Source organism: Puma concolor, chromosome D3 (genome assembly GCF_028749965.1).
Source record: "Puma concolor isolate L17-30 chromosome D3, mPumCon1.1.hap2, whole genome shotgun sequence".
In the NCBI taxonomy this organism is placed as follows: domain Eukaryota; kingdom Metazoa; phylum Chordata; class Mammalia; order Carnivora; family Felidae; genus Puma; species Puma concolor.
This window is the reverse complement of record NC_141678.1, coordinates 41,060,413-41,084,399: the sequence shown is the minus strand read 5'-3', so window position 1 is coordinate 41,084,399 and position 23,987 is coordinate 41,060,413. Positions and strand designations below refer to the sequence as shown.

Sequence of the window (23,987 nt, the reverse complement as noted above, 5' to 3'; positions counted from 1 at the left end):
TCTCTTTGGCTTCCCTGCTGGTGTCCACTTTCCTTAGGTCTTCTTGTCCAGAGACAGCCCTCTTGCTGAAGGGGGGAAAGCTTCAGACTACACAAGGTCAGCCGCCCTTGGCTTTGACCCTTGGGAAGCTCATCAACTTGCCATGCCTGTTAGTGAGAGCACAGCATCTCTCCGCTGACTGGCGTTCAATGTCACAGCAGCAGCAGGGGGCACTTGGCTGCACGCGGGAATCAGCAACAGTCAGATGAGGGGTTTCCGGTCCTGAACGTTGCAAAGGAGAAGATGTGTAGGTGTACCTCCAAACTTATAAGAGGGTCAGTTGTCCCATCCCTGACCTTTGGCAGGAGGATGGAGAGGGGAAACCTCCTTTTACCATTACTGTTTTCCTCTAGTGGTGTGTGAGTGAGCATGAGTGTGCGTGTGAATGTGTGTGGTAGAGGTGCTTGTGGGGTAGTGATGGAGGAAGAATCAAATTTCCTAAAGCATAATGCTGTCTGCCAGCAAGCCCTGCAAAGAGGGGCAGGCTCCAAAGCTGGCAGTTCTCTGAACTCAGAATCAGGGTTCTTCTTTTCTTAGCTGTGCACCCTTATTCACCAATTCTGGCACTAGACTCCCACACCATCTTATTATCCTTAGTTGACACATTACATGCAATTACTCTGGGTATCTTAACAATGGAATAGACTTGATCGTACGGTAAGCCACCAGATGTACAGTGACAGCTCAATTTTACACCCTGGATCCTCAATTGACCTTGGATGACTCTGACAAGTCTGTGAAGGTACCACTTTATTTAAAAAAATGTTTTTTTAACATTTATTTATCTTTGAGAGAGAGACACATACACAGCGCTAGTGGGGGAGGCACAGAGAAAGGGAGACACAGAATCCGAAGCAGGCTCCAGGCTCTGAGCTGTCAGCACAGAGCCCGAAGTGGGGCTAGAACCCCACGAGATGTGAGATCATGACCTGAGCCGAAGTTGGCCGCCCAACCAACCGAGCCACCCAGGTGCTCCATGAAAGTACCACTTTAACCAAGAGGAATTTACATCAGAAGATGCGCTATAAGAAGCAATGAGAAGGATGCACCAGAGACCACTAAACTAGCAGCCGAACAGGAAGAATAAGAGAAACACTGATGGGGAAGAGGAGAGGTGTGAGGACTGTTTATTAATACCAAGGAGGCTCCAAATCACAAGACCGCCAATAGAAATGCACGTCACTATCGTAACAACACACAAAACATACTGGTTGGCTTAACAATTCATCCCTGTCTTGACAAAAATGCTGAAGTATGATTGCAACCCATGAGAATTCACCGGGGAAAGTCTAGCCAAGTCCAAACTCTGCTCCACAACACATTCGTCTGCTCTCTGACCATCGTTCAACGTCCCTCTGACTTTTATTCTGGCCTTTTCCTTAAAACCATTTCCTAATGTTTGTGCTACCAATGGTATTTTCTTAACACAGAATTTGCAGATAAAGAAAAACTATTAAAATGTTGTTAGTTGATGCTTTTTTACAGGAGTAAAAGATTTCACAATTTTCCCCCAAGCAGCACAAAAATAGGGAGTAGAAAGCATGAAGACTTCCTTATGCTTAACTCAAGCCATTTGCACACAAGTAACTCGAGGCAGCTCAGTGCAGCTGCCCCTGCGCACACTCTCAGCGGTCTCCCGTCACTTGGACTTCTTGTTGCCTTTCTGGGGCTGCTCAGTGGCCTTCCTTGCCTCCTCCTCTGGGATGAACACACTGATAGTGAAGTCGCTTATCTCCGAGCCATACTTGTTCTTCACAACCAGCCCGTATTTGCCGGAGTCGGTGGTGCTCACCCCACTGATGGTGAAGTAGGCCGTCTTGCCAGCCTCAAACTTGACACTGCAGTGGTCATCTGTGACCAGAGGCTTCTCGTTCTTCAGCCAGGACACCTCTGGAGTCGGGTCACCCCACACGATGCAGGTGAGATTAAGCGCCTGCAAAACAGGTTTTATCAGAGGGAAGGAAATATATTTGGTACGATAATCCAATTTCAAGTATCCTTCTGGTGGTCCAGCAGGACCCAAAGGAGGATAAATATAAAACCCATGGAATGATGGGTGGAGTTACGTGGCATATGCACCTGCGTGGATTACAATTTGACTTCAGTCCTGAGTAGGTTTCTGTAGGGCCTCAGCCTTCTGGCTTTGGGAGTGCTTATCATCAGAACCACACGAAGGAGTTTGCTTCCAGGTCCCACAGGCACTCTTGCTTTCGTAAACACCTAGATATGCCTTTTGTTCTCATGTGGCATCTGGACGCTGTCTCAGTAGAGAAATCTCATTGCCGTAATTACCACCTGCTCACTTTGCATTCTGTCTGCCTCACAGAGCCCGGCAGCAGAATCCTAACAGCTGTTTCAGATAATGGGACTGATTTTCAGGTTCCACCTTCCTCATTTTATTTCTCCCCCAAAACTCCACCCAGTCTGTTACAGTTGCAAAGGTGCTCTACCAAAATGTATTCCTATTTCCTGATATCTTATTATACTACCATCTGTGCTGAAACCCTCTTATTTTAAAAGATCAATGCTTAGGCCTGCAGTTTTACTTTACCATAGTTTTCTGTTGAAAGTTTAAGAGTAATTGTAGATTCATAAACAGTTGTAAAAAATAATAGAGAGATCCCATGTGCCCTTACCCAGTTTCCCCCTACAGAAACATTTTACAAAACGATAGTATAAGAACACAACCAGTACGTTGACAGTGATGGAATCCATTGTTCTTATTCAGGTTTCCCCAGTTTGGCTTGCACTCATTGGTGTTTGTGTGTGTGTGTGGCTCTATTCAATTCTGTCACTTGTCTAGGTCCATGTATCTAGTCCCTCAGTCAAGACAGAGAACATTTCCATCACCACAAGGATCTCTCATGTTGCCCTTTATACCCACACCCACTCCCCTGTCCCCAACCTCCCAACCTCACTTCCAACTCCTGGCAACCACCAATCTGTTTTCCATTTCCAACAGGGAATTTTCCAAAGCATTATATAAATAGCATCGTACAGTATGTAGCCATTTGAGATTGCCTTTTCTACCTGGCACAACTCCTTGCAGATTCATCCAAGTTACTGCAGATATCAGTAGTTTGTCCCTTTTTATGGGTCAATAGTGTGCCATGGTGTGTGTGCATGTGCGTGTGTGTGTGTGTGGCTATAAAGGTCATCTGGGCTGTTTCCAGTTTGGGGCTATTATGACTAAAGTGGCTACTGAACATCTGTATACAGGTTTTTATTTGAGCTTAACTTTAATTTCTTTATGATACATGCTGAGGAGTACAACTACTAGCTCATATGGTAAATCCATGTTTTCCTTTTTTGAGAAATTGTCTAACTGTTTTCCTGAGTGGCTGTACAATCTTGGTTTACATTTCCACCAGCAATGTATGAGTGATCTGTATCTCTGCATCCTTATCGGTGTTTGTTGTTGTCACTGTTTTTATTTTAGCGGTTCTGATAGGTGTGTTAGGATATTTCATTGTGGTTGTAATTTGCGTTTCTCTGAATTTACTTCACATTTTAAATTCCATTCTTGCGTTTTTTTTTCTTACTGAAATCCAGAAACTATAAGAAAAAGAACTAGGGCTCACAACATACAGGGAAAAGGATATTCTTCTCTAAAGAGTCTTATATGATCACTTATTATCTCTTCTATAAGAGTATTGTTTAAAAACAGGAGATTAAGAAATCAGTTTCCTTTCCATGGTTAATTAGCATTTCTTACTGAATTATTCTACAAACAAATTTCAACAAGAAAAATAGTCAAGCTATTGCCATTAAACTTACCCAAGTGGATCAGGTACATGATTTTGGAAACTGTGATTACTTAGGGGTTAAAACTTTTTTTTTTTTTTAAGTAGGCTCCATGCCCAATGTGGGACTTAAACTCATGACTCTGAGATCAAGAATTGCGTGTCTACTGACCGAGCCAGCCAGGCACGCCTTGAGGGTTAAAACTTTTAACAAAACCAAACCAAACTCTCAAATACCTTAGGTGTCATGGAAAACTACTACCCATACTTTAGATTTATTGCCATTATAGATCACAAAGTGCTTTCATATACATTCTATCTCTTAATTCTCACTACAACCTAGTGAGCTGAATATTTTGAACCCCATTAGATGAGGAACATGAAAACCTGCAACCCTGCAGTGGTTGAGCTTAAAGTCAGCTGTGGTCACATATTCTACCCGCAAAGAAATTTAGCTGGATGAAACCTGCCTCTCACTAAAGCCTTTCTACATGCCTTGTTTTATCCCTAGTCTACCTACTGAATGTCTTCAGTGTCCTTCTGAGGTGGGAAAGGGTTTTGTGCCACTACAGGTACCCCTCCCCTATGGCTGGCTTATTAAATTAGTCTTTTTTAAAATGTTTATTTTATTTTTGAGAGAGAGAGACAGAGTGTGAGCGGGGGAGGAGCAGGGAGAGAGGGAGACACAGAGTCCAAAGAAGGCTCCAGGCTCTGCGCTATCTGTACAGAGCCCGACGCGGGGCTCAAACCCACAGACCGTGAGATCATGACCAGAGCTTAAGTCAGAAGCTTAACCGACAGAGCCACTCAGGCACCCCTGAAATTTGTCTCATGAAACACAGGGATGAAGAGAATGACTCCAGGTTAGAAATTATGTTCATTGCTTTTCAGAGAGATGATTACAGAGCCAGGAAGTACCAGTTTAAAGTTAAATGGAAAGAAATCGGCTTTCAACCGAAACAGAGCCAACAGAAATTCGCTGAGCAGCATGTTTCCCTTCAGAGGCGAAGTATTTAACAGGACAGCCTATTTTCCACTAGGTATTAATGTTCACATCTTTCTTCATTTGTGTTTGTCATATAGTTGTGATCGAACATTTTTTGCTTCTCATGGTATGAAAGGGCACCTCTGGAAATAGACTCTGTGGTCCACATGGGCCTGTGTAAGGCGAACTTGTATCCTGATCCTTGGCCTAAAAAACAGACTTGGTTTGTGCTTTGAATCTGGCTATTCTGAAATGAACCCTAAGAAGCAGTGGTGGGGACTTGCTTAGAACAAAGTCTGGGCCACTGGAACCCATTGCTAGTGTGGAAGACGTGAGGACAGGAGTGGTGCATGCTTACCTTGCCTTCCTGGATGGTGACCACATCGGGGAGACCACCCAGCACTCGGGCACGATCTGCAAGCATAGGCATTTCTGGTTAATCACTGAAATGATGAGCGTCAGTGATCCCATTCACAAAACCACCCCAGGGAACTAACTTTCCAATTTAGCCTCCTTCTCCTTATAATTCCTTTATACCTGTTTCTAATATGTAAAATAAGAAAATGATCCAGTGATTGTGGATGTTACCCTTCCTCATACAGATACTTTGTGTGCGTGGGTGCCTCTATCTGTGCCTAAATTATCAGCTTGAGATGGATGGCTTTGTGGCATCAAGACCTGCTCTATAATTTTCACAGCTATTTTCAGCCCTGGCCCTTCTGCAGCTCAGTGGGGCTCAGCTCGAGGAGGCAGAGCAGATCTCTATGGACAGCCTCCAACTCTGCTTGGCCTCCTTTATGGGCTTCACTATGATTAAAAAAAAAAAAAGTTGCATAATTGGAGGCTATATGCCATGAGATCTGGAGGTTTATGCAAATTGTGGGCTTTCTTTGTGGACTTTTCTAGAGAGCTTTTCTTTCTTGTCTCCTACTAGTTCTTGGTATGTAGCGCTACGATCTATGGGCATGAGTGCAAGGGCCCCAGCTGAGGGGGCGAGGTGTGGGAAGGGTGCTGAAATCCAGAGCTGACCTCTTGCCCCCCTGCCCCCACTAAGCCCTGTGCTCTGGGTGTGACTGGCCCAGCCCCAGAGAAGAACACCTTTGTATAATCTGCTCAAAGGGATACTGTTTGCCACTAAAGCAGTAGCCACCACACTCTCAATTTTAGGCCTACTTTAATTAACGTGTGACTCTAGATCCCGAAGTCAGAAGACTAAAGCTTTGAATGAGTCTTGAATCTTCACTGCTTTCTCCTGTTGATTCCATTGCACCTTGCACCGCTTGTAAGTTCAACTCATCATTTGGCTCCTGCCACACCCGATGTGTGGTATCAAACAGGGCACCTGTGTGGACCCCAGTCTCCTAATCTGTGGCATGGAGGAAGGGTTGCATTACAGCTGTGGACATGATGTCACCCAGCTCTGCTCCACAGCATACGTGGGATTCCTCTAGGGGCCCTCTGAGGAGGGGCACTGAGTCAGGGAGCTCAGACCCCATCCCAACTCCAATGAAGCTAACTCAGCTTTTACCCATTTTGGTAAAATATCTTTCACACAGATACTGGATCTGCGTGAAAGATGGTGTTTGAATGAAGCATCCCCCAACATATAAAAGATTAAACACATGGGGCTAGAAAAGCACTAAAGTCTCTTCCAGCTCTAAACTACTTTGATACAGAAATTTCAGAAAGAGTTCATGAACTGGAAGGAAGGTCAGGCTCCTTGCCCACCAGAGTTTGAGAATGGGGAGTAGCCACCAACTGTGGACACTGGATTCGCCTGTGCGTGTGTACAGGAGCAGGAGAGGCACACTGGGTACCAACAAGGAGCGCTCCCCTCTGGCCCACAGTGGGCCCCGGTGCCTGCCCCATTCACCACTAGCAGCAGCCACACAAACCCAGCACAAGGGCAGGAAGAGGGAAGGAGCAGGAAGGAGGCGGGAAGCAGTGCAAGTCAAAGGTGAAAAGTTCCATCCTGAATGACCTGGAGCCACTAAAAGGCTGGCAATGACCTCATTTCTCACTCCCCTACGGTTCCCTTCCATTCCAGCTCAGGACTGACTCTACAATTTTAACCTTCAACCATTTTCAAATTGTTGCTTCACACACTCAGAGAGAACCTGCATGATTACGATATTTAGTCCATGACCCCTGAAATCCTAAAAGATTGGGAGTTCCAGAAATCTCCATGTGTGAGGCAAACAGCTGACAGAAGTTAGTAGTGAGCACATTTCTGGGTACACAGACTTGACAGTTTGGCATTTGTTCACTCAGACCGTGAAGTATTCAAGAAGGCCTTATTTGGCAGCTTTTATCCTACAAAGGCTCTTAGGAAAATGCAGGAGTAAATCAGTGATAGTGATTTACCTGATGCCAAATGTACAAAAATTCTTTTTTTTTATTAAAAATTTTTTTAAGTTTATTTATTTATCTTGAAAGAGAGAGCATGAGCACGGGAGAGGCAGAGAGAGAGGGAAAGAGAGAATCCCAAGCAGGCTCCATGCTATCAGCACACAGCCTGACGTGGGCCTCGATCCCACAGACTGTGAGATAATCCGAAATCAAGAGTCAGGCACTCAACTGACTGAGCCATCCAGGCACCCCACAAAGTTTCTTATTTCTTCTGTTCTTTAATATATATAAATTTTTCTGACACATTGTGCCTGCTGCAAGTGGTTAACAACTTGCATAATTTGTGCCCAGAGATTTCTCAGGACACCTGGGTGGTTAGCTCAAGAGCTGAGTGACAGTCTTAAAATGTAACCTGAGACCTTCCTTTCACAGACATTCTTCCTCAAGAGACTAAATGAAAACACATGTAGAAGGTTAAAAAGAAAAAAGAAAGGAAAAAAATTCATTCTTCTCCATCTGCAGTCACAATAAACAAATGAAAGTTATGTTTTGAAACTATGCCAGGAATAAATGGGAAGGGGGTTTTACTTACTTTTCTCTGCAATAGCAGCTTGTCTGTGGTTGAGAGACAGGAACAAACATGAAAACAAAGAAGAATTTTGTTTTAGTGTTACTTCAAAGTGGAGAAACCTGGACTGCATTTCATTCCCTGGGAGACATCTTGCTGCTCAACAAGGCAGTGGGAAGTGTTGCTTTTAGGCATTTGCCAAAATAAAAGACCCTCTCTAACCCTCAGGTGGGGGAATACCTGAGCACACCATGTTCCAGAGAAATCAGTGCATGCAAATGGCAAGGGACTTACTTTAATCTCTGGAATTCAGCAAAGGCTTCATCATATGCTTTAAGAGAAAAAAAGAGAAGTTAGAATGTTCTCACCCAGAACTGAGGACACAACAGGAGTGGATTAAAATTCACAGCCTGAGGTCGGTGTGATCAGTCCGGACATGACTAAGCTGACTTTGAATAAGGCTATGCCTCCTTTACTCTGCAACTTGATGGACTTCACAGGGGAAGCAAATACTTTCTAGGGAGAAAAGATGAAGTAGTGGATTTTAGAAGCTCCCAATTCGGTTGCAAGACCATCCTTTCAAACAGAAAGGCAAAGATTCACTCTGCCAAAGTAAAATGGTAATAAAGGTGGCTAAACATCCTGAACATCATAAAGGCTTTTCTGTTATTAAATAAATCATCCCCCATGTACGTCACAGCTTCCTAGCTGGACAGTTAAGTGTTTCCATGTTGCATAGTCTGGCCCGTCTATCTGTGTGAAAGGGCACAGGAACTATGACACTCACAGTGTGTGCCAGCGTGGGCCCGAAGCAATGCTTCTGAGCTGGCCAGGAGCCGAGATAAAAGACAGCAGATGAGGGAATGAGAGCTACACTGTTCTAAAATCTCTCCTACCCCCTGAGCCTGCAGAGCAAGCCGCTTGGAATGCTTCAGGTAAAAAGGCAGCTTTATTTTGAAGTCTCTCTCATCTCTTCTTTAAGCTCCTCTTTGGTCTGAGAATCATGATATTTTATGTCTAGAAAGTATTTACATAATACCAGTCCATCCCCCTGCTTTTACGGATGGGAAGAATAAGCACAAAGTCAGGCTTCAAGTCTGGGGAGGTAGGCCAGTTAGGCTACCCCTAGCTAAGCGTTCAGTGCCCTTCCTTTTGCCCACACTACACTGAGACATGGGCATCGCTGAACCAATATGCTTTGGTGAGCCGGGGAGTAAAAGAAAAAGTTTTTTAGGTTTTGGTTTTTGTTTTTAAATCCACCCCCTTCCTGTTTCCCATTTTCTGTTGTGTTTCAAAATGCGAGAGATCCCCTGTCACTGCAGTGTGTGACTCAGGCACAGTGGTGGGGGGGGGGGGGGGGAAGGGGGAGGCTGAGGCAACCACTCCCATTTGAATCTTTCCAGTCCAAATGAGTGGGAGATGGGGGGTAAAGACAAGGGGAGTCAGCACAAAATAAGGTAGGACTGAAAAGGCTGTGCTCTGAATTGTGAATCTACTCTCTGAGGATTAAAAACACTAAGAGTTCTGGGATATTTAGATTGCATTTGAGTACATGAAGAAGTGGAAGAAAAAGTCAGTCCACAGTCTCCTTGAGAAATATTAGGTAGAAGCTAGACAGGAGCAGTGGAAGGAACACCCCAAGGCAGAGTCCCAAGTGCTTGAAGGAGGATGATAGAAACAGGAGCTGGAGGCAAGGATGGTGATAAGTAAGCTACACATTAAAAGCCTGAGGGTACAATATCCTGACCCTGTGGCTTTCAAGGCCTTGGGGCTGACAGATCAAGAGCCACAGGTGCGTGAGGAACTCACACTCGCTTTCCTCTTCCACCTCTTTTAACCATTTAACTTGTGGTTGATAGTTGCGTGTTACTTCTGGTCTGTGTTTGTCCATGTTTCTCACTGCTTCCTGCTCCTCTTTCCTCTTCTCTCCAGATGCCCCCATTCTCTCAGCAGATGACCAAGAAATCTGAGGCCATAAGGACCCAACTTTTCCAACTTTCTTCTCTTCTCCTTAATATTGATCTTTGCCAATTCACATTTACCCTCCTCTGGTTTCTCAAGAAAAGGAATCTCTTGCTCTTCCCAAAGTCAACGCCTCCGCCTCAGCCCTAGATCTCAAGCCTTCCATTCTTCAGAACACGGATATATTGGTTATTCCCCTTCACTCCCACCTTCAATCCTTCCATCTCGACTGATTTCTTAAACTCTATTAAACATGCTCAAATTTCAATCACCATAACACATTTCTTTTTCAGTGATCGTCCTTGCTCAAGTGATTGTAAATCAACCCGCCCTTCTTTGTAAGCACCTTGAAAAGGTAGTTCTTTCTCTCCATGTTTATTGTCTCCACTGTATACTTTTCACTGATACTCCAAGACCCACTGAATTCTTTCTTCCACCACCACGCTAAATTTAAACTACTTGATTAAAATCCCCAATCATCTTTCAATAGTCAAATGTAATGGCTTCTTGTCGCCCTTCATTCTTTTTTAAAAGCCCTCTCTCCTCCTCAGGAATTTCTAACCTGCAAAATATCCATTTACCTTGTCCAGAAAGATCCACTGTCTTTTGGTGTCCAGTTTTGCCATCAAAGAGCTCCATTACATACTTCCCTTTGTCATTCGGAGTGGGCTCATTGATTTGCAGCCAGATCTGCTCCCCGGTGACCCCACTCTTAACTCTGTCTGTGTACTTAATAGCAGTCCCGCTGTTCATATCAAAGAAAACATTGTTATTGTTTGCTTTCATCCAGAGCTCATTTTTACTCTTTCTTGAAGATCTCACCATAGAGTTTTACAGGCTTTCAAACAACATGGGATCCACATATGTTCTGCTTCAGAAAAATTATGGGCCCTGCATCACAGGACTTGGATTCCAAGGCCCAGGGCGGGGGTGAGGGTAGGGGGTCTGACAGTCTGTACATTTAACTCCCAACAGCAGTGTGGGGCCCTAGCCGATTGCAACGCCGATACTTCTCAGTGGTATTAATGATCTTTGTTTTTGCTTGGGTTTATTTGTAGGGCTAAGAGAATCTTTAAAGCGAAAAGGCCAAACTCCATGTTATATTACAGCATATTTCACGCAGATGGTCTACGGCTATAAATCAGATTTTACAAAATAATTAAAAGCAGACTTAAGGAGGTTCATCTGTGTCTGAAATCTATTGACATGTACGTGGTTACAAAGCTATTTAAAACATATGTAAATATGTACTTGGTAGGAAGGCCTAGAGTAAATGAAAAGCAGAATCTCTGCCAAAATGAATGAGGCACTTTCTCTGTCCCTGAACGTGAGTTTCTCTAAATTCTGTAGTAGGTCATAAGCAGACACATACATTGCATTCTTTACAAGAGAATGAAAGCAAATAGAACCCTTTGCTTTGTGATCTGATGGCCCAGACATGTTACTGTTATAAAGGAGGTAAGAGAGAGGTAGAGGTAGATATACTCTCAATGATGCTAAAAGAAACTTTACGAAGAGTTTGTAAACACAAGAGGAAATAAGAAAAAAAGGCACAAAACTACTTAATGATAGCAACAATTATGCATAGAGAAAAGACTGGAAGTACACCAAAAAGTTTACCCTATGGCTAGGAAAACTAGAGAGGATATCATATTATAAACTCTTTCTGATATGTAATATGATATTATGTGTATTTTCTAAAAGAAGCAATGTATTATGTTTGTAGTTGTAATAAACAAAATGAACTTTAAAAACAGAGAAACAAAAATCACGACTAAAAATTTTCAGCTTTCAAATAAACATTCACAGCATTTTTCTTATACACTACATTCTTTAAAAGCTATTAAAAGTTAAACTGCCATAAAATGAACAGTAATGGAGCCCCTCTGCACCCACAGACTTGAGTCTGAGCAATATATATGTCTTAGACAGTTAGAAAGATAGATAGTCCTCTGGTTTGCTATAATAAATCTGTTTGAAATCTCTAATCTCTGACCAACATGCATAATACCTTACATTTGTAAAGCCCTTCACGGTTTACAAAGTGCCATAACTTTTTTCATTCTCTCATTGGGTCCATCAGTATTATGAGATAAAACAGGTATTATTGTTGCTATTTCATATGAGAGAAACCTGACATTTCAGAAAATTAAATGACTGGCCCAAGAATCAAAGGAAGATAGGAGCCAAGTCAAGACTAAAGCCCATTTCAAGGTTTTTTTTCCTGTTATGCCGCATATTTACATAAAGACAGTGAAGACAATGAGTCCTTGATTCCTGAATCTTTCATAGGTGCCGGGGTACATAAAACAGTCATTCAGCTGACTAGACTGAATAGAGTCAGAGGTTTATGCCTTGCTAGTCTAACAGCAGTTTCCTCAAAACTGAATGCTCTCATTTTTGTGAACAAATAATTCTTTTAAAGATGATGTAAAGACTTTTGATCGATGATTCAGTTAATTTATCTTCTCTTATTCTTCAGACTGATATATTAGGATGTCCTAGCTGTCACAGAGGAATTTCCTAGAATTTGATCTATTTTAACTTATAATTACTTTCCTAAAATGTTCTGAAAGAAATAGAACAAAGGAATGAAACCCCAGGCGTTCAAATTGGAATTTTACTCCTTCTCTTCCCACCCCCACGTCCCCCTCCCCGCTCTGTTTTTTTAAGAACTCAGGAAATGAATAAGAATACGAATAAAAACTGTGTTCTGTATCACAATAAAGTCATTTTTAAAGAAAACACAAATGACTATTTTGTGGGACCTAGCTCTGGTTAAATGTTCAATCTAGACTTTTAAAGCAACACGAACACAGAGTAGTGCTGTCTGGGCTCAGTGCTCCATCTACCACTTCGTCGTGTGGCCTCAGGCAAATCACCTCCCTGAGCCTGAGCGGCCTCATCACGGAGTGAGAATTACTTGCTTCCTAGAGTTGTGAATATTAACTGAATTCATACATGGAAAGGGCGTGGAGCAGTGACCAGCATGTTATAAACACCCACTGTAGGGAAGATAAACACTGTTGTGCGCCCCTTCCCAGGGCTGCCACAGTGACCTACTGCCCAGTGGGGCTGCTAAGGAGGTCTGCATCCAAAGAGTGGACTGAAGGGGACTGTACCCCATCAGATGTCTATGCTAGGCTGCAGTTCTCTTTCAGCTCAGGAAATTTCAAGGACGGGCAGAGGTTGAGGTCACGGCCAAAAGTATAATGGGGAACTGGTTTGACTTAGAAACCTACTTCAGCTCTTAGAATCCCAGAGGTGAACTTGAGTTCACCTATAACACCACAGAGGACCCTGGGATTAGAACAGATATGCAGGCTCAGTCTAGCTCAAACACACATTCTCAAAGTAATCGCAAATCCCCAAAGCCTTCCAGGGGTGGATGAGAAACAAGTTAATGCCCAACTATGCCGACTGCTATTAACGCTAACAACAAACTCAGGCACTCCACTGGGTCAGGTTTCTGTAGCGAATGGCTATTCATTCAAATAACAGGAAATTTGGTGCCTCTTGGTGCATGCTGCTTCAGTTTTGTTCTAGACCATAGCAGGGGTTAGCTGCAGGTAGAGAGGGAAGAATCAGAATCTGGATCTGGATGCCCGGCAAAGCAGAGGTAGCCCAAGGTCTACCGTCTGGAGGTGGAGGTTGCATTATAGAGACGTGTATGGATTATGATAGTTCCCAAATCACAAAGACAGGTGATTTTAGCCATCACTGGCCTCTCCATGTATGTGTTGAGGGAAAGTGCTAACCTTGTCCTAAGGGAATTGTGGGGGTGCTTGTATCCTACACACATCAACGTCAGACCTGAGAAGTAAGAAGGCTCCTTACATGAGAGGAACAGAGGGTTGCTGTTGCCCTCCTCCTGCCCCCCTGCCATGCGCGCGTGCACCCACACACACATACATGGAGAAAGAGTTTCTACAGGGCAGTTAAGTTCCCACTTACTTACTTGTGGGACCAGTTAACTTTCAGATCATCCAGATAGTAAGTAACAAAAGAGTACAGCCGTATGCCCTCGGCTGTGCTCTGGATTTTCAGGTCTGTAGCAGACAAAGCTGAAAGAGGAAAACAGTATATTTCATACAGCTGTAAGCCTAACCAGGAGCATAATGAAGCATTGTCATGGGGAGACCATTTTAACTTACCTATTGTCTTACATACTTCAGTCATTAGTTCTTTAAAGGCTGTGGATAGAGAGTCACAGACAGAACTTTAGCATAAAAATGCTCACCAAGGTCAAATCTCAAATTGTTAGTAGCATGTGTTGTCAACATTATCCTGCCTGGTGAAGGGTGTTGGCCATAAGGTGAATTTGCTGACCAAATGAGAATAAGTACTCTTTGAGGGAATAATAATTTAATTTGTATCAACTTTTAAAAGGTCCCTGCTCTTATTTTGATATTTTTCCCCCTCTAATTATTTGTAACTATATATACATTCTAGAGAAAGCCACCGTGAGATTTCCAGGAAGGTTCTTGGCTTTAGGATTCTCTTCTTGTTAAATCCCAAGAAGTCTTAGTTTACCTAAGAGGAAGTTTTCTCATCTGTGCCATCAACTCATAATGAATTAACCATCCAGGCTCCCTGATATTTCTCAGCCTTATAAGGCTTTTTGTCAATAAGCACATTTAGTCTTGCCTCCACGAGGAGCAGGAAGGTGAAATCGAAGTCAGACTCACACTGTTTGTTAGTAATACTGTTAAAGATCTTGTCCAAGAATGCACTTGGAAGTTTGGTGGTCACAGGTAGGTCTTTGTTATCATGATATATTTGTTCTTAGAAGTCTCTCAAGGGGGCGCCTGGGTGGCTCAGTCGGTTAAGCGGCGGACTTTGGCTCAGGTCATGATCTTGCGGTCCGTGAGTTCGAGCCCCGCGTCGGGCTCTGTGCTGACAGCTCAGTGCCTGGAGCCTGTTTCAGATTCTGTGTCTCCCTCTCTCTGACCCTCCCCCGTTCATGCTTTGTCTCTCTCTGTCTCAAAAATAAATAAAATGTTAAAAAAAAAAATTAAAAAAAAAAAAAAGAAGTCTCTCAAAAATGGAAATTTCTTTCTTGCTCTGCTAATACCTGAGAGGTTTCACAGTTCACATATAAATCTTTCTTGCCACCTTTTAAGAGTGGACTATTTGGCAACATGCTTTTCATAGAATTTTTTTTAAGTGAACATCTTTTTAAAAAGTAAACCCAATGTGGGGCTTGAACTCACAACCCTGAGAGTAAGAGTCATATGCTCCTCCGACTGAGCCAGCCAGGCGCCCCTCACAGTAGTTCTTGATCCTGGAACATTTTTTATACGGTTGAAACAAAAACGATGCTTTATATTGAAAATGGAACCCTAGGGGACTATGGACTACAAATTCTCTGAACGCCTAAAGTATACTTTTGATATCCATGAAGACTAAACGTGAAGCATTTTTGAATAAAACAGTCGTTCACTCTGCTGGAGTTTCAATTAAAACAAAACCTGTGGACAAACACAGCAGGACTTCAGTTGTCACTCAGCCTTACTCACCAGGCTGGTAACCTGTACACAGAACACACAAAATGGACCCCCCCCCAGTTGGTGGACTGACCTTCATCCACAAGCTTCAGTCTGCTCTTATCTTTTCCTCTGTCGTCTTTCAGGATAACTTCATAAATCCCAGCATCTTTCTTGGAAAACTAAGGGGGGGATGGATACACCACACTGCAGCTTCCAGCAGCCTCAGAGTACCGTGTTGGCACTCTTAAGGTCCTCTGGTTTATAGAACTGCCATCAAATCACACATTAAACAAGCATCTGGCTATGTGAGCAGTGAGGAGTTCATAGACGAACGTGTCCATCATCATTTCACCAGCTAGCGGTCCTGATTTTTCACCCTCTAAGCCTATGAAGTCCTTATTCTTTACTTTTCCTTCATATTAAAAACTAATGATCACATATATTTGAAAGATATGGCCTTTTAGACAAAAAAGGAGGTAACACCCTATACTTACATGAATACTATGCCTGATGTCTCTGTACTTTGAGGGAACAAGTTATCATGAGGCTGAAGAGCAGACCAAGAAGAATCTACTTAATTGCCTTGCCCCTCACCCATCTATGAAACGAAGTAGCTTAGAGAGGCCAGAGTTGTGGTGTCTAACCAATATTGGTTGGATATCTGACATATCCATGCATTATCACAAAGTGAGAGTTTTTGTGTTCCTATGCTTTGTTTATTTTTGGGGTGATGTCAGGGCAGGGATCTTTGGAGCAGCTAGAAGTAAGGTACTACAAATGCCTGGAATCAAGGAATACAGAATCTTATCTCTTTTTTTAGAAGAATGTAGGGTACAGAACTAATAAATTACATTTCACATTTATAGTCACCTACCTCTGTTATAAGCAGTGTACATATGCCATCCTTAAAGTCATGCTTTTCATCCACTGATATCTCTCTTTCATCTTTGTACCACACAATATGAGTCTCCTTCTTAATATTTGCCACCTGGAAGAAAAGCCATAATTATACTTCTTGAAGTAAGGGAATGCTGCTCTTACAAAACTAGTTTCTAATGTAGCATTGGATAGAAGAAATGCATGAAATTAGAAGACATAGATTTCTTTTTTTTCAAAAATTTTTAATGTTTATTTATTTTTGAGAGAGAGAAAAAGAGAGAGAAAGAGAGAGAGCAAGCGAGCATGAGCAGGGGAGGGGCAAAGAGAGGGGGAGACAGAGAATCTGAAGCAGGCTCCAGACTCTGAACTGTCAAAACAGAGCCTGACACGGGGCTCGAGCCCATGAGCCTTGAGACCATGTCCTGAGCCAAAGTCAAACACTTAACCCACTGAGCCACCCAGGAACTCCAGAAGGCATAGATATCCGAAGGGATCAATTGAAAGCAATTTTAATTGGTAAAGAGTTTAGAATAAAATGGATACAAATGAATAAACCTAAATCAATAGCACCTATTTCTAGCAGTAAAAATTGACTTTAAGATTGTCTGGTGGACAGAAAAGAATAGATATGTACATGTTAACATGTATACTTAAATAAAATAAATAATAAATATCTGAAAACCATAGAAGACACATCCCATCACATTAAAATATAGCCTGTGTCACAAAAACAAATGGCTTTATCAAAAGAACAGAATGAGCAAGCCCCAATGTATATCTAAATATTTTTAAAAAGATGACTGAAGCTTTGCAAAGAAGTGTGGAAGGGAAGTATGTTTGTGAAAACATTTTTTAATTAAAATGTTTTTAGTTTTGTTGAGATACAATTGACATACAATGTGTAAGTTTAAGGTATATAGCATATTGATTTGATGTATGTATATATTGTGAATTGATTCTCACAGTAAGTTTAGTTAAAAACCATCAAGTATGGTTTAGTAAATCAATTGCTTAGCAATTTTGAGGAAATTCATTTAAATCCTATATCCATACATCATAACATCATAAGTTTCAAACTTGTACAGTTAAAGGGATCTTGACCTTTATCTACAATGTTTGCATTTTCTACAAACAAGACTATATTCTTGTATTTCTGGTGTAATTAATATTGTGTCAAAAGTAAAGGCTTCATACAAATCAAGAGAACAATCCTTAAGACCCCACTGAACAGCTGAAGAAATGCACACACAATTCCCCAAAGAGGAAATATAACTATATAACAAACTATATAACAAACAGATGAAGAAAATGGTGGCGTGGATTCCTGCAGGAGAGGAGTGCCCAGCTCTGCCTTGCAGGCATGCTGGGGTTCTTGTCCTATATTCTTTTGAGTAGACTAGTTCCAAATGGGGTCCATGATAGTCTCATGAGTCTGAATGTTTAGTTACACATACTCCATTAACTATAATGAATATATAAATTGCTATATGCGCCTAAACTGCTCTAATAATGAAACAAAGAGCTATGGGAAGACAGAGGAAGGTTCATTCTACCTGCACAAAGAAGGAAAAGGTCTTACAGAAAAGATGACTAAGCTGGGACTAGAGAAAGGATTTTGTCGGAGAAGCTGAAACAGCGTAAGGAACAGGCACTGGAACAGCATAAGTACATAATGTATGAATATCTAGATTCTATTTTTAGGCTTCCGTGGTTGCTCAGAATCTGGGCAAGGGGCTGATTCTCCTGAGGAAAGCCATCAGAACAGGACACCAGAGCTCACATCCCAAAAGGCTAGTACAACAGGTGGGTAGTACAGAAAGAAGCAGGATAGATGTGTGGGCCCCTGGGAAAGGGTGGTTTGCGGGGTGGGCAGTTGTGGAGGAGAAAGTGAGCCAGGGGCTGTATGGCAGTGGACAGCCAGGAGGAGAGAGAGGGTTTTGGCTGCTGCCTGAGAAACTGTTTTTAGGAAGCTTTGCCATTTCCATTGAGACTAAAGCCTAGAATTTAATTTTCAGACACCTTTCTGGGAGACTGATGTTTCTGTAACTTTCATCAGACTTAGAAGAGACGGGGGCGCTTGGGTTCTGGCTTTGCTAGTGCCAAATGCCAGATCCATGCTTCTACTTGGAGCCACTGTCTGCTGTCATGACCTTTACACTCCGACCTCATCCAGCAGTTCCCTGTCCAAAACATTTTGGTGACTCGGCTGAACACACCATGTGCTAAGGTATAAAATGATTAAGGGTGTGATATAGCCTTTTTTCCTCTAAATCTTTCCCAAGGCCTAATGAGAGCTGTACACTCTTCATCAAACCTCTCCCCTCCTGGCAGCATGCTGGTTCCAGAACCAGCCTCTGAGCTAGCCAACACTCAAAGGAATTGTCGCACCAGTCACAGAATATAGATACGAAATTGCTAAATTTCCAGGGAAGGACAGTGTATCTAGAATGATCGTGGAATAGATCTACTAGTTAGAATGCACATTTGGCCTGAAACAAAGACCATGTGAGATTCTTCTGAGATTAATAATTTTTAAAGAGTTGGGAGTGGGGAGGGAAGAATGAATAGGCAGAGCACAGAGGCTTTTTGCTTTTTAGGGCAGTGAAAAAACTCTGAATGATGCTACAATGGTGGATACAAGTCATTACATATTTGTCCAAACCCATAGCATATGTAATGCCAAGAGTGAACCCTAATGTCAACTATGGACTTTGGGTGATTATCATGTGTCAGTGTAGGATCATCAATTGTAGCAAATGTGCAACTCTGGTGGGGGATGTAACGTAGGTGGAAGCTGTACATTTGTGCGGACAGGCGGGGTATATGGGAAATATCTATATCTTCCCTACAATTTTGCTGTGAACCTAAAATTGTTCTAAAAAATGTAAAGTCTTGGGGCGCCTGGGTGGCTCAGTCAGCTAAGCAACCCAGCTCAGCTCAGGTCATGATTCATGGCTTGTGAGTTTGAGCCCCACGTCGGGCTCTATGCTGACAGCTCAGAGCCTGGAGCCTGCTTCAGATTCTGTGTCTCCCTCTCTCTCCGCCCCTCCCCTACTTACACTCTGTCTCTGCCTCTCTCTCTCTCAAAAATAAACATTAAAAAGTTTTTAAAAAAAAAAAACCCACAAAGTCTTAAAAAAAGAAAAGAAGAGCCAGTCCTTATTAGCTAAGGTGTAATGAATAGGAGCCATCATCTTGTCTTCCCATATTTTTATGTTGTTTTATCTTATTTTATGTTTCATTTTACTTTATGCTTCTTACCAACCAATGATTACAGTAACATTCAACAGTAAGAATGTGTCACTTAGCATTTTGGTTCAAATGGAGGAGATGAAAAGTTGATCTTCCTTTTCTCACATTCTATTTTATCTTTATTTCCCTTATATCAAATATTAAAAACTTATCTACTTCTTACCTTGCATTTCAATAGTACATTACATTCACCAGTCACTTCCCAGCTCAAATACTCAGCAAAATGAGGACCTATAAAATTTTAATGACATCAGTAATCACCCTATTAACCACAAATGCAAAATCAAAGCTCATTCTTAAATTCTAAAGCGATACATGTGTGAAGTGATATTTTAAAATTCAAGATTATGGGGCGCCTGGGTGGCGCAGTCGGTTAAGCGTCCGACTTCAGCCAGGTCACGATCTCGTGGTCCGTGAGTTCGAGCCCCGCGTCAGGCTCTGGGCTGATGGCTCAGAGCCTGGAGCCTGTTTCCGATTCTGTGTCTCCCTCTCTCTCTGCCCCTCCCCCATTCATGCTCTGTCTTTCTCTGTCCCAAAAATAAATAAACGTTGAAAAAAAAATTAAAAAAAAATTCAAGATTAATTTTCAAATATTTCAATGGATACATATTTAATAATAAATATTTTCAATTATTTTTTATTTACCAGGGCATTAGTAACATAAGCAAAAAATAATGCATTTTAACTTGTTATGGAAATAATCTTGGAATATTTTGTTCAAGAAATTGAAGTTATTCTTTTTATTCACTGCCCATTTTTACCTTGTTTCCTGATCCATTCTTGCCGCTGGAATTCAGCTTCTTTCTGGAGCTTTTTATAAACTAAAGATTGAAAAATAAAGAAGTATGAAACTGAGTTGAGTGGTATAAATGTATATGCCAGTCACCATGCTAAGTGATTTGTACTCATTATTATAACACTCATACATCATGACCCCCTATTTGTTGTAAGTCTTCATGATGAAGAAGTAGGCTTAGAAAGGTTAAGTAAATTGTTTAAGGTCATTGCGCTAGGAAATAGTGAAGCAGTATCGGCAGTTGCAAATGTAGAGATCTGGCCAACCTTCCCAAATGCCACACTTGCTAAATGCCACATTTTACATCTTGGTGGTTTCTACAGTGGCTTATGGAAGCTGACATATAATCTAGTTCTAAAGTATGACTAATTGGTTTGGCATACACTACTTTTCATATTTTTCTTCTTAAGTTAAGTAATTTAAAGTAAGTACACAATATAAGGTAGGAGCATCGTTTCTGAGATACATATACAGACTTGGCTGTGTTGCAGTCTCCTTCACTGGAGAATTTTAGTAATAAATACTTGTTTATATATGAGATGACTGAACTGCCGTCTTCCTTGTGGGCTAAGGATAAATCTGGTGTCTGTGAAATGAAGTACTATGGAAAGTATTAACTGAAAATTGGATTCCAACTTTGAAATACAAGAAGCAATTCCTACTGCCTTCCATGCGACTACTTTTGTGCCATGGGTGTTTGCATTGAAGGGAGCAGGGAAATCTTTCAGCTGATGTTTCACAGAATTCGTACCATCTCCAATGAGAACAAGAGTAGAATGGCCAACTGCTTTTCCATCTTGAAGCTGGAAAGTGTATGTGCCCTCATCCTCATCCTGTAGCTTTTCCATGAACATTTCAATTATGCCAGTGTTTCGGTCAACATGCATCTTATATTTCTTCAGTGTGAAAAGGAAAACAGAAATCAGTGAGCTAGATATGATGTGGATGCCTGATAGAATAAACACAAACTCCAAAGAATCATAATGTTAACACAATTTCTTGTTCACACTTTTTTTAGATGCAAGCTTTCAAAATCTTGTGCCCAGGAAAAGGAAAACATTACATGGAATAGATGACCTTGACCAGAAATGATTACTAAAATCTCTGAAATTTAATTTTTTAAATACAAATAAAGTTTTATTATCCCAAGTCACAAATTTTGTCAAAAACGTGTTTTTAGATTCCCATTTTACCTTCCAGATTACATTAGCTTCAATTAGCAGAACAATGCAAAAAATAGGCAGCATGCAGGTGTGTTTTGGCTCATTCATGATTATATCCCTAGCATCTTGTACATGCATGGTATATAGCAGGCAATTAATAAATATCTGCTGAATTCACATGTGAATAAAAATACTTCCAAAGCATTTGAAGTCCATTTGTTCTTAATAAACTGAAATTGCCCTACTGAACTGTGCTTATTTTATCATACTGCTTAGGCAACTTCTTTTCAATGTAAAGACAAATCTTAGCTCTGGCATACAAGCACAAGTTCTATAATGGATTGGAATTAATAAAGTTCTCCTATAACTTGTCACAGAATGAAGGCTCACGTCTGGGATCAACTCTGTGCTGCAATTCATGCCCTAGAGCTTCCCCTGAAGGAAGCCAGTCTCCAACTGAGACCACATTCTTGCTTAGCTGTCATCTACCTTAGCTTGTTTCCCTAATCCCCACTCCTGAGAGTACTCTCCCATAAATCAATTGGAAGAGAAACTTATTTCAGACTGTCCTTCTAAGGAACTTAGCCTAAGACTGTAATTTCCACCCAATGAAATAGTATAAGAACTAATTTCGATGACAATGGGCAGGTCTCCACGTTCAGGGTATGTATGTGTATGTGGGCAACAACATGAAAGCGTGTGCAAACACATGAAGGGGAGTGTGTCTATGTGCACGTGTGCATGAGTGGTCAGAGGGTGATGCCAACGCTGCTTTTCCTTCCCCTCCATTGGTCAGGTGATGAGCACACAGTCAATGAGAATATTCTGAAAACAGGGAGAAGATGGGCCACAGTGGACTCTGCGTGACCTATTCGGGCTCTACACACAGTTGCTAAATGAGTTGAAAAGAAATACATTACATATTTTTTGCTATTTATGTGATTCATTCTCCCCTTCACTAACGAATTCTGAAATGTTTTAAAAACATATCTTGATGAAAGGAGAACAGGTTGTTAATATTGGCCACAAGTCACACTTCTCTCCCATCTTCTGAGTCTCTCATTCATACCCGTGATAGCACAGGTAAGAGCCAGAGCTCCTAAACCCAAATTCTTCAGTACCACTGAGTGCTGGCCTGATCCTGGCTCTACTGATATCTAGGGAGGACAAATAAAGTGCAGATGTTGTAACTCTGTCTATGGAAACTATGTGTTGAAAGCAAAGCAAAGAGTAGATATACACAACTACCTATGTAAATAAGATATCAATAGACATACACACACAGAAGTGTAGAATCAGACCAAGAAGTATAAACCGATCTGTGTATTACAAAACTGTAAGAATTTGTGATTCTTCCGAGTCTTTAAAGTTTTTCTTACAATAAAAATGTATTGCATTTTAACCAGAAGACCAATGAAAGATATTTTTACTGTAATTTTTTCTGAGCCATCAGAATAATAAAAGCCATTTCTTCCCCCGTGAAGAACCAAGTTCCTGTTGGGGTTTCTGATGGGAGTATGTGAGTTTAGTTAAGCGTTCTTGCTCCTCTGACTTCTCAGGAGAGCAGCTCCATTTGCACGGGTAACAACACTTCTTGGTTTGCCTGGGACAGTTTTGGTTCGATTGTTGTCCTGGAAAAATTATTACTAGAACCCTCTTTCATTCTCAGAAGTGTCCCAGTTTGGATAATATGATATAGTCAATCTATATTTTCCTCTCCTTTTTTTTTTTCACATATGAAATGACTTAAACCCCACCACTCCATGCTCAGTGGTTTTCATGACAACTTACCCGCATCTTAATAGGGCTTCCTCAGTACATTCTACAGTGATAAGTTTAGAATCTAAAAAGCATAAAACATACCGGCCCTTCAAAAATCTCCTTGTCGTTAAATATGTAGGTGACCTTGGTGTTGGCAGATAGCTTCTCAGCCTGCATCCAGAACCGAACCTGGCCTTTCTCCAAAATTTCAACTGCCAACTCTGACTTAACTGGAACAACTATGCACAATAAAAATAAAAATGGCAATTTTATTGGTAACCAATTGTATTGATACAGATTTTTAAGTGAAAAAAACACTCAACAGAAATGACAATATAGCACCTTGCTTCTGGCAAAGCCTGGAGGCAGTAAGAAAGTTGTAAAGAAAGAACGATATTCAGCGATGGAAGACCTGGATTCTAATCCTGCTGCCACATTGGGCAGGTCATTCCCCTTCTCTGAGTCATAGATGTCTCAACCGTAAAAATGAGGAAGATGAACTTACCTCCAGGGTTCCTTCAGCTAACCTGTGTGACTCTCTACTGTAGCTTTGGTTAGGTTTATTTAGGGACAATAACAAAGTGTGATGAAATAGCCTTGGGCTGGCCCCAGGAGATCTGGAGCCTAGTCCAATGTCAATGTCAGCAACTAACAAACTGTGTGATATTAGGCAGATTAGTTCACATATCTGGACCTCAGTTGACTCGTTTATAAATGAAGGGGATTGAACTGAATGTCCTAAAGGGTCAAGATAGTTTCCAGCACCAACATTCGATAATCTCAATTGCTTCAAAATATTGGGAAAGGAGTTAAATTTTATTTTTTCCAACAACTTAACTCTCTGTGGACATTCTTTCAAATGTTTTTAAAGATGAATTTTAAAACAGAATTAATTTTGATTATATATATAAGATGAACCAGCTTATCATTTAAACTCTATTCATCCCACTGATATACCAGTTCATTTAAGTTCTTAGACTAGGCAAAATTTTTCAGAGGCA

The 23,987-nt window shown here is 41.4% G+C and overlaps 1 protein-coding gene and 1 long non-coding RNA gene across 5 annotated transcripts in view; one reads left to right on the top strand and one right to left on the bottom strand.

Annotated features, from left to right (window-relative positions):
- Positions 1 to 1,149: 1,149 nt before the first annotated feature.
- Positions 1,150 to 23,987, bottom strand: part of MYOM1 (myomesin 1) — a 155,146-nt gene continuing 132,308 nt past the window's right edge. For 2 of the 3 annotated variants that reach the window (XM_086682558.1, XM_086682557.1), the window contains 10 exons: positions 23,089 to 23,225; positions 20,814 to 20,958; positions 20,028 to 20,087; positions 19,430 to 19,497; positions 16,010 to 16,123; positions 15,227 to 15,314; positions 13,801 to 13,839; positions 13,605 to 13,710; positions 10,228 to 10,391; positions 7,881 to 8,015 (listed from right to left, as the gene is read on the bottom strand). In XM_086682558.1, the coding sequence (XP_086538684.1) occupies positions 7,975 to 8,015; positions 10,228 to 10,391; positions 13,605 to 13,710; positions 13,801 to 13,839; positions 15,227 to 15,314; positions 16,010 to 16,123; positions 19,430 to 19,497; positions 20,028 to 20,087; positions 20,814 to 20,958; positions 23,089 to 23,225 (962 nt within the window). In that variant the 3' untranslated portion in view covers positions 7,881 to 7,974. Of the gene's footprint in view, positions 1,973 to 5,125; positions 5,182 to 7,708; positions 7,732 to 7,880; positions 8,016 to 10,227; positions 10,392 to 13,604; positions 13,711 to 13,800; positions 13,840 to 15,226; positions 15,315 to 16,009; positions 16,124 to 19,429; positions 19,498 to 20,027; positions 20,088 to 20,813; positions 20,959 to 23,088; positions 23,226 to 23,987 lie in introns of those variants that run through there. The other variant, XM_086682559.1, reaches the window with a different exon arrangement.
- On the top strand, positions 7,970 to 23,095 carry LOC147575522 (uncharacterized). Of its 2 annotated transcripts, none has more exons than XR_015242477.1 (4): positions 7,970 to 8,619; positions 17,716 to 17,817; positions 18,030 to 18,241; positions 21,081 to 23,095. It is a non-coding gene; the product is annotated as an uncharacterized LOC147575522 (long non-coding RNA). The 2 variants fall into 2 exon arrangements; XR_015242476.1 differs by having other exon boundaries at positions 17,703 to 17,817.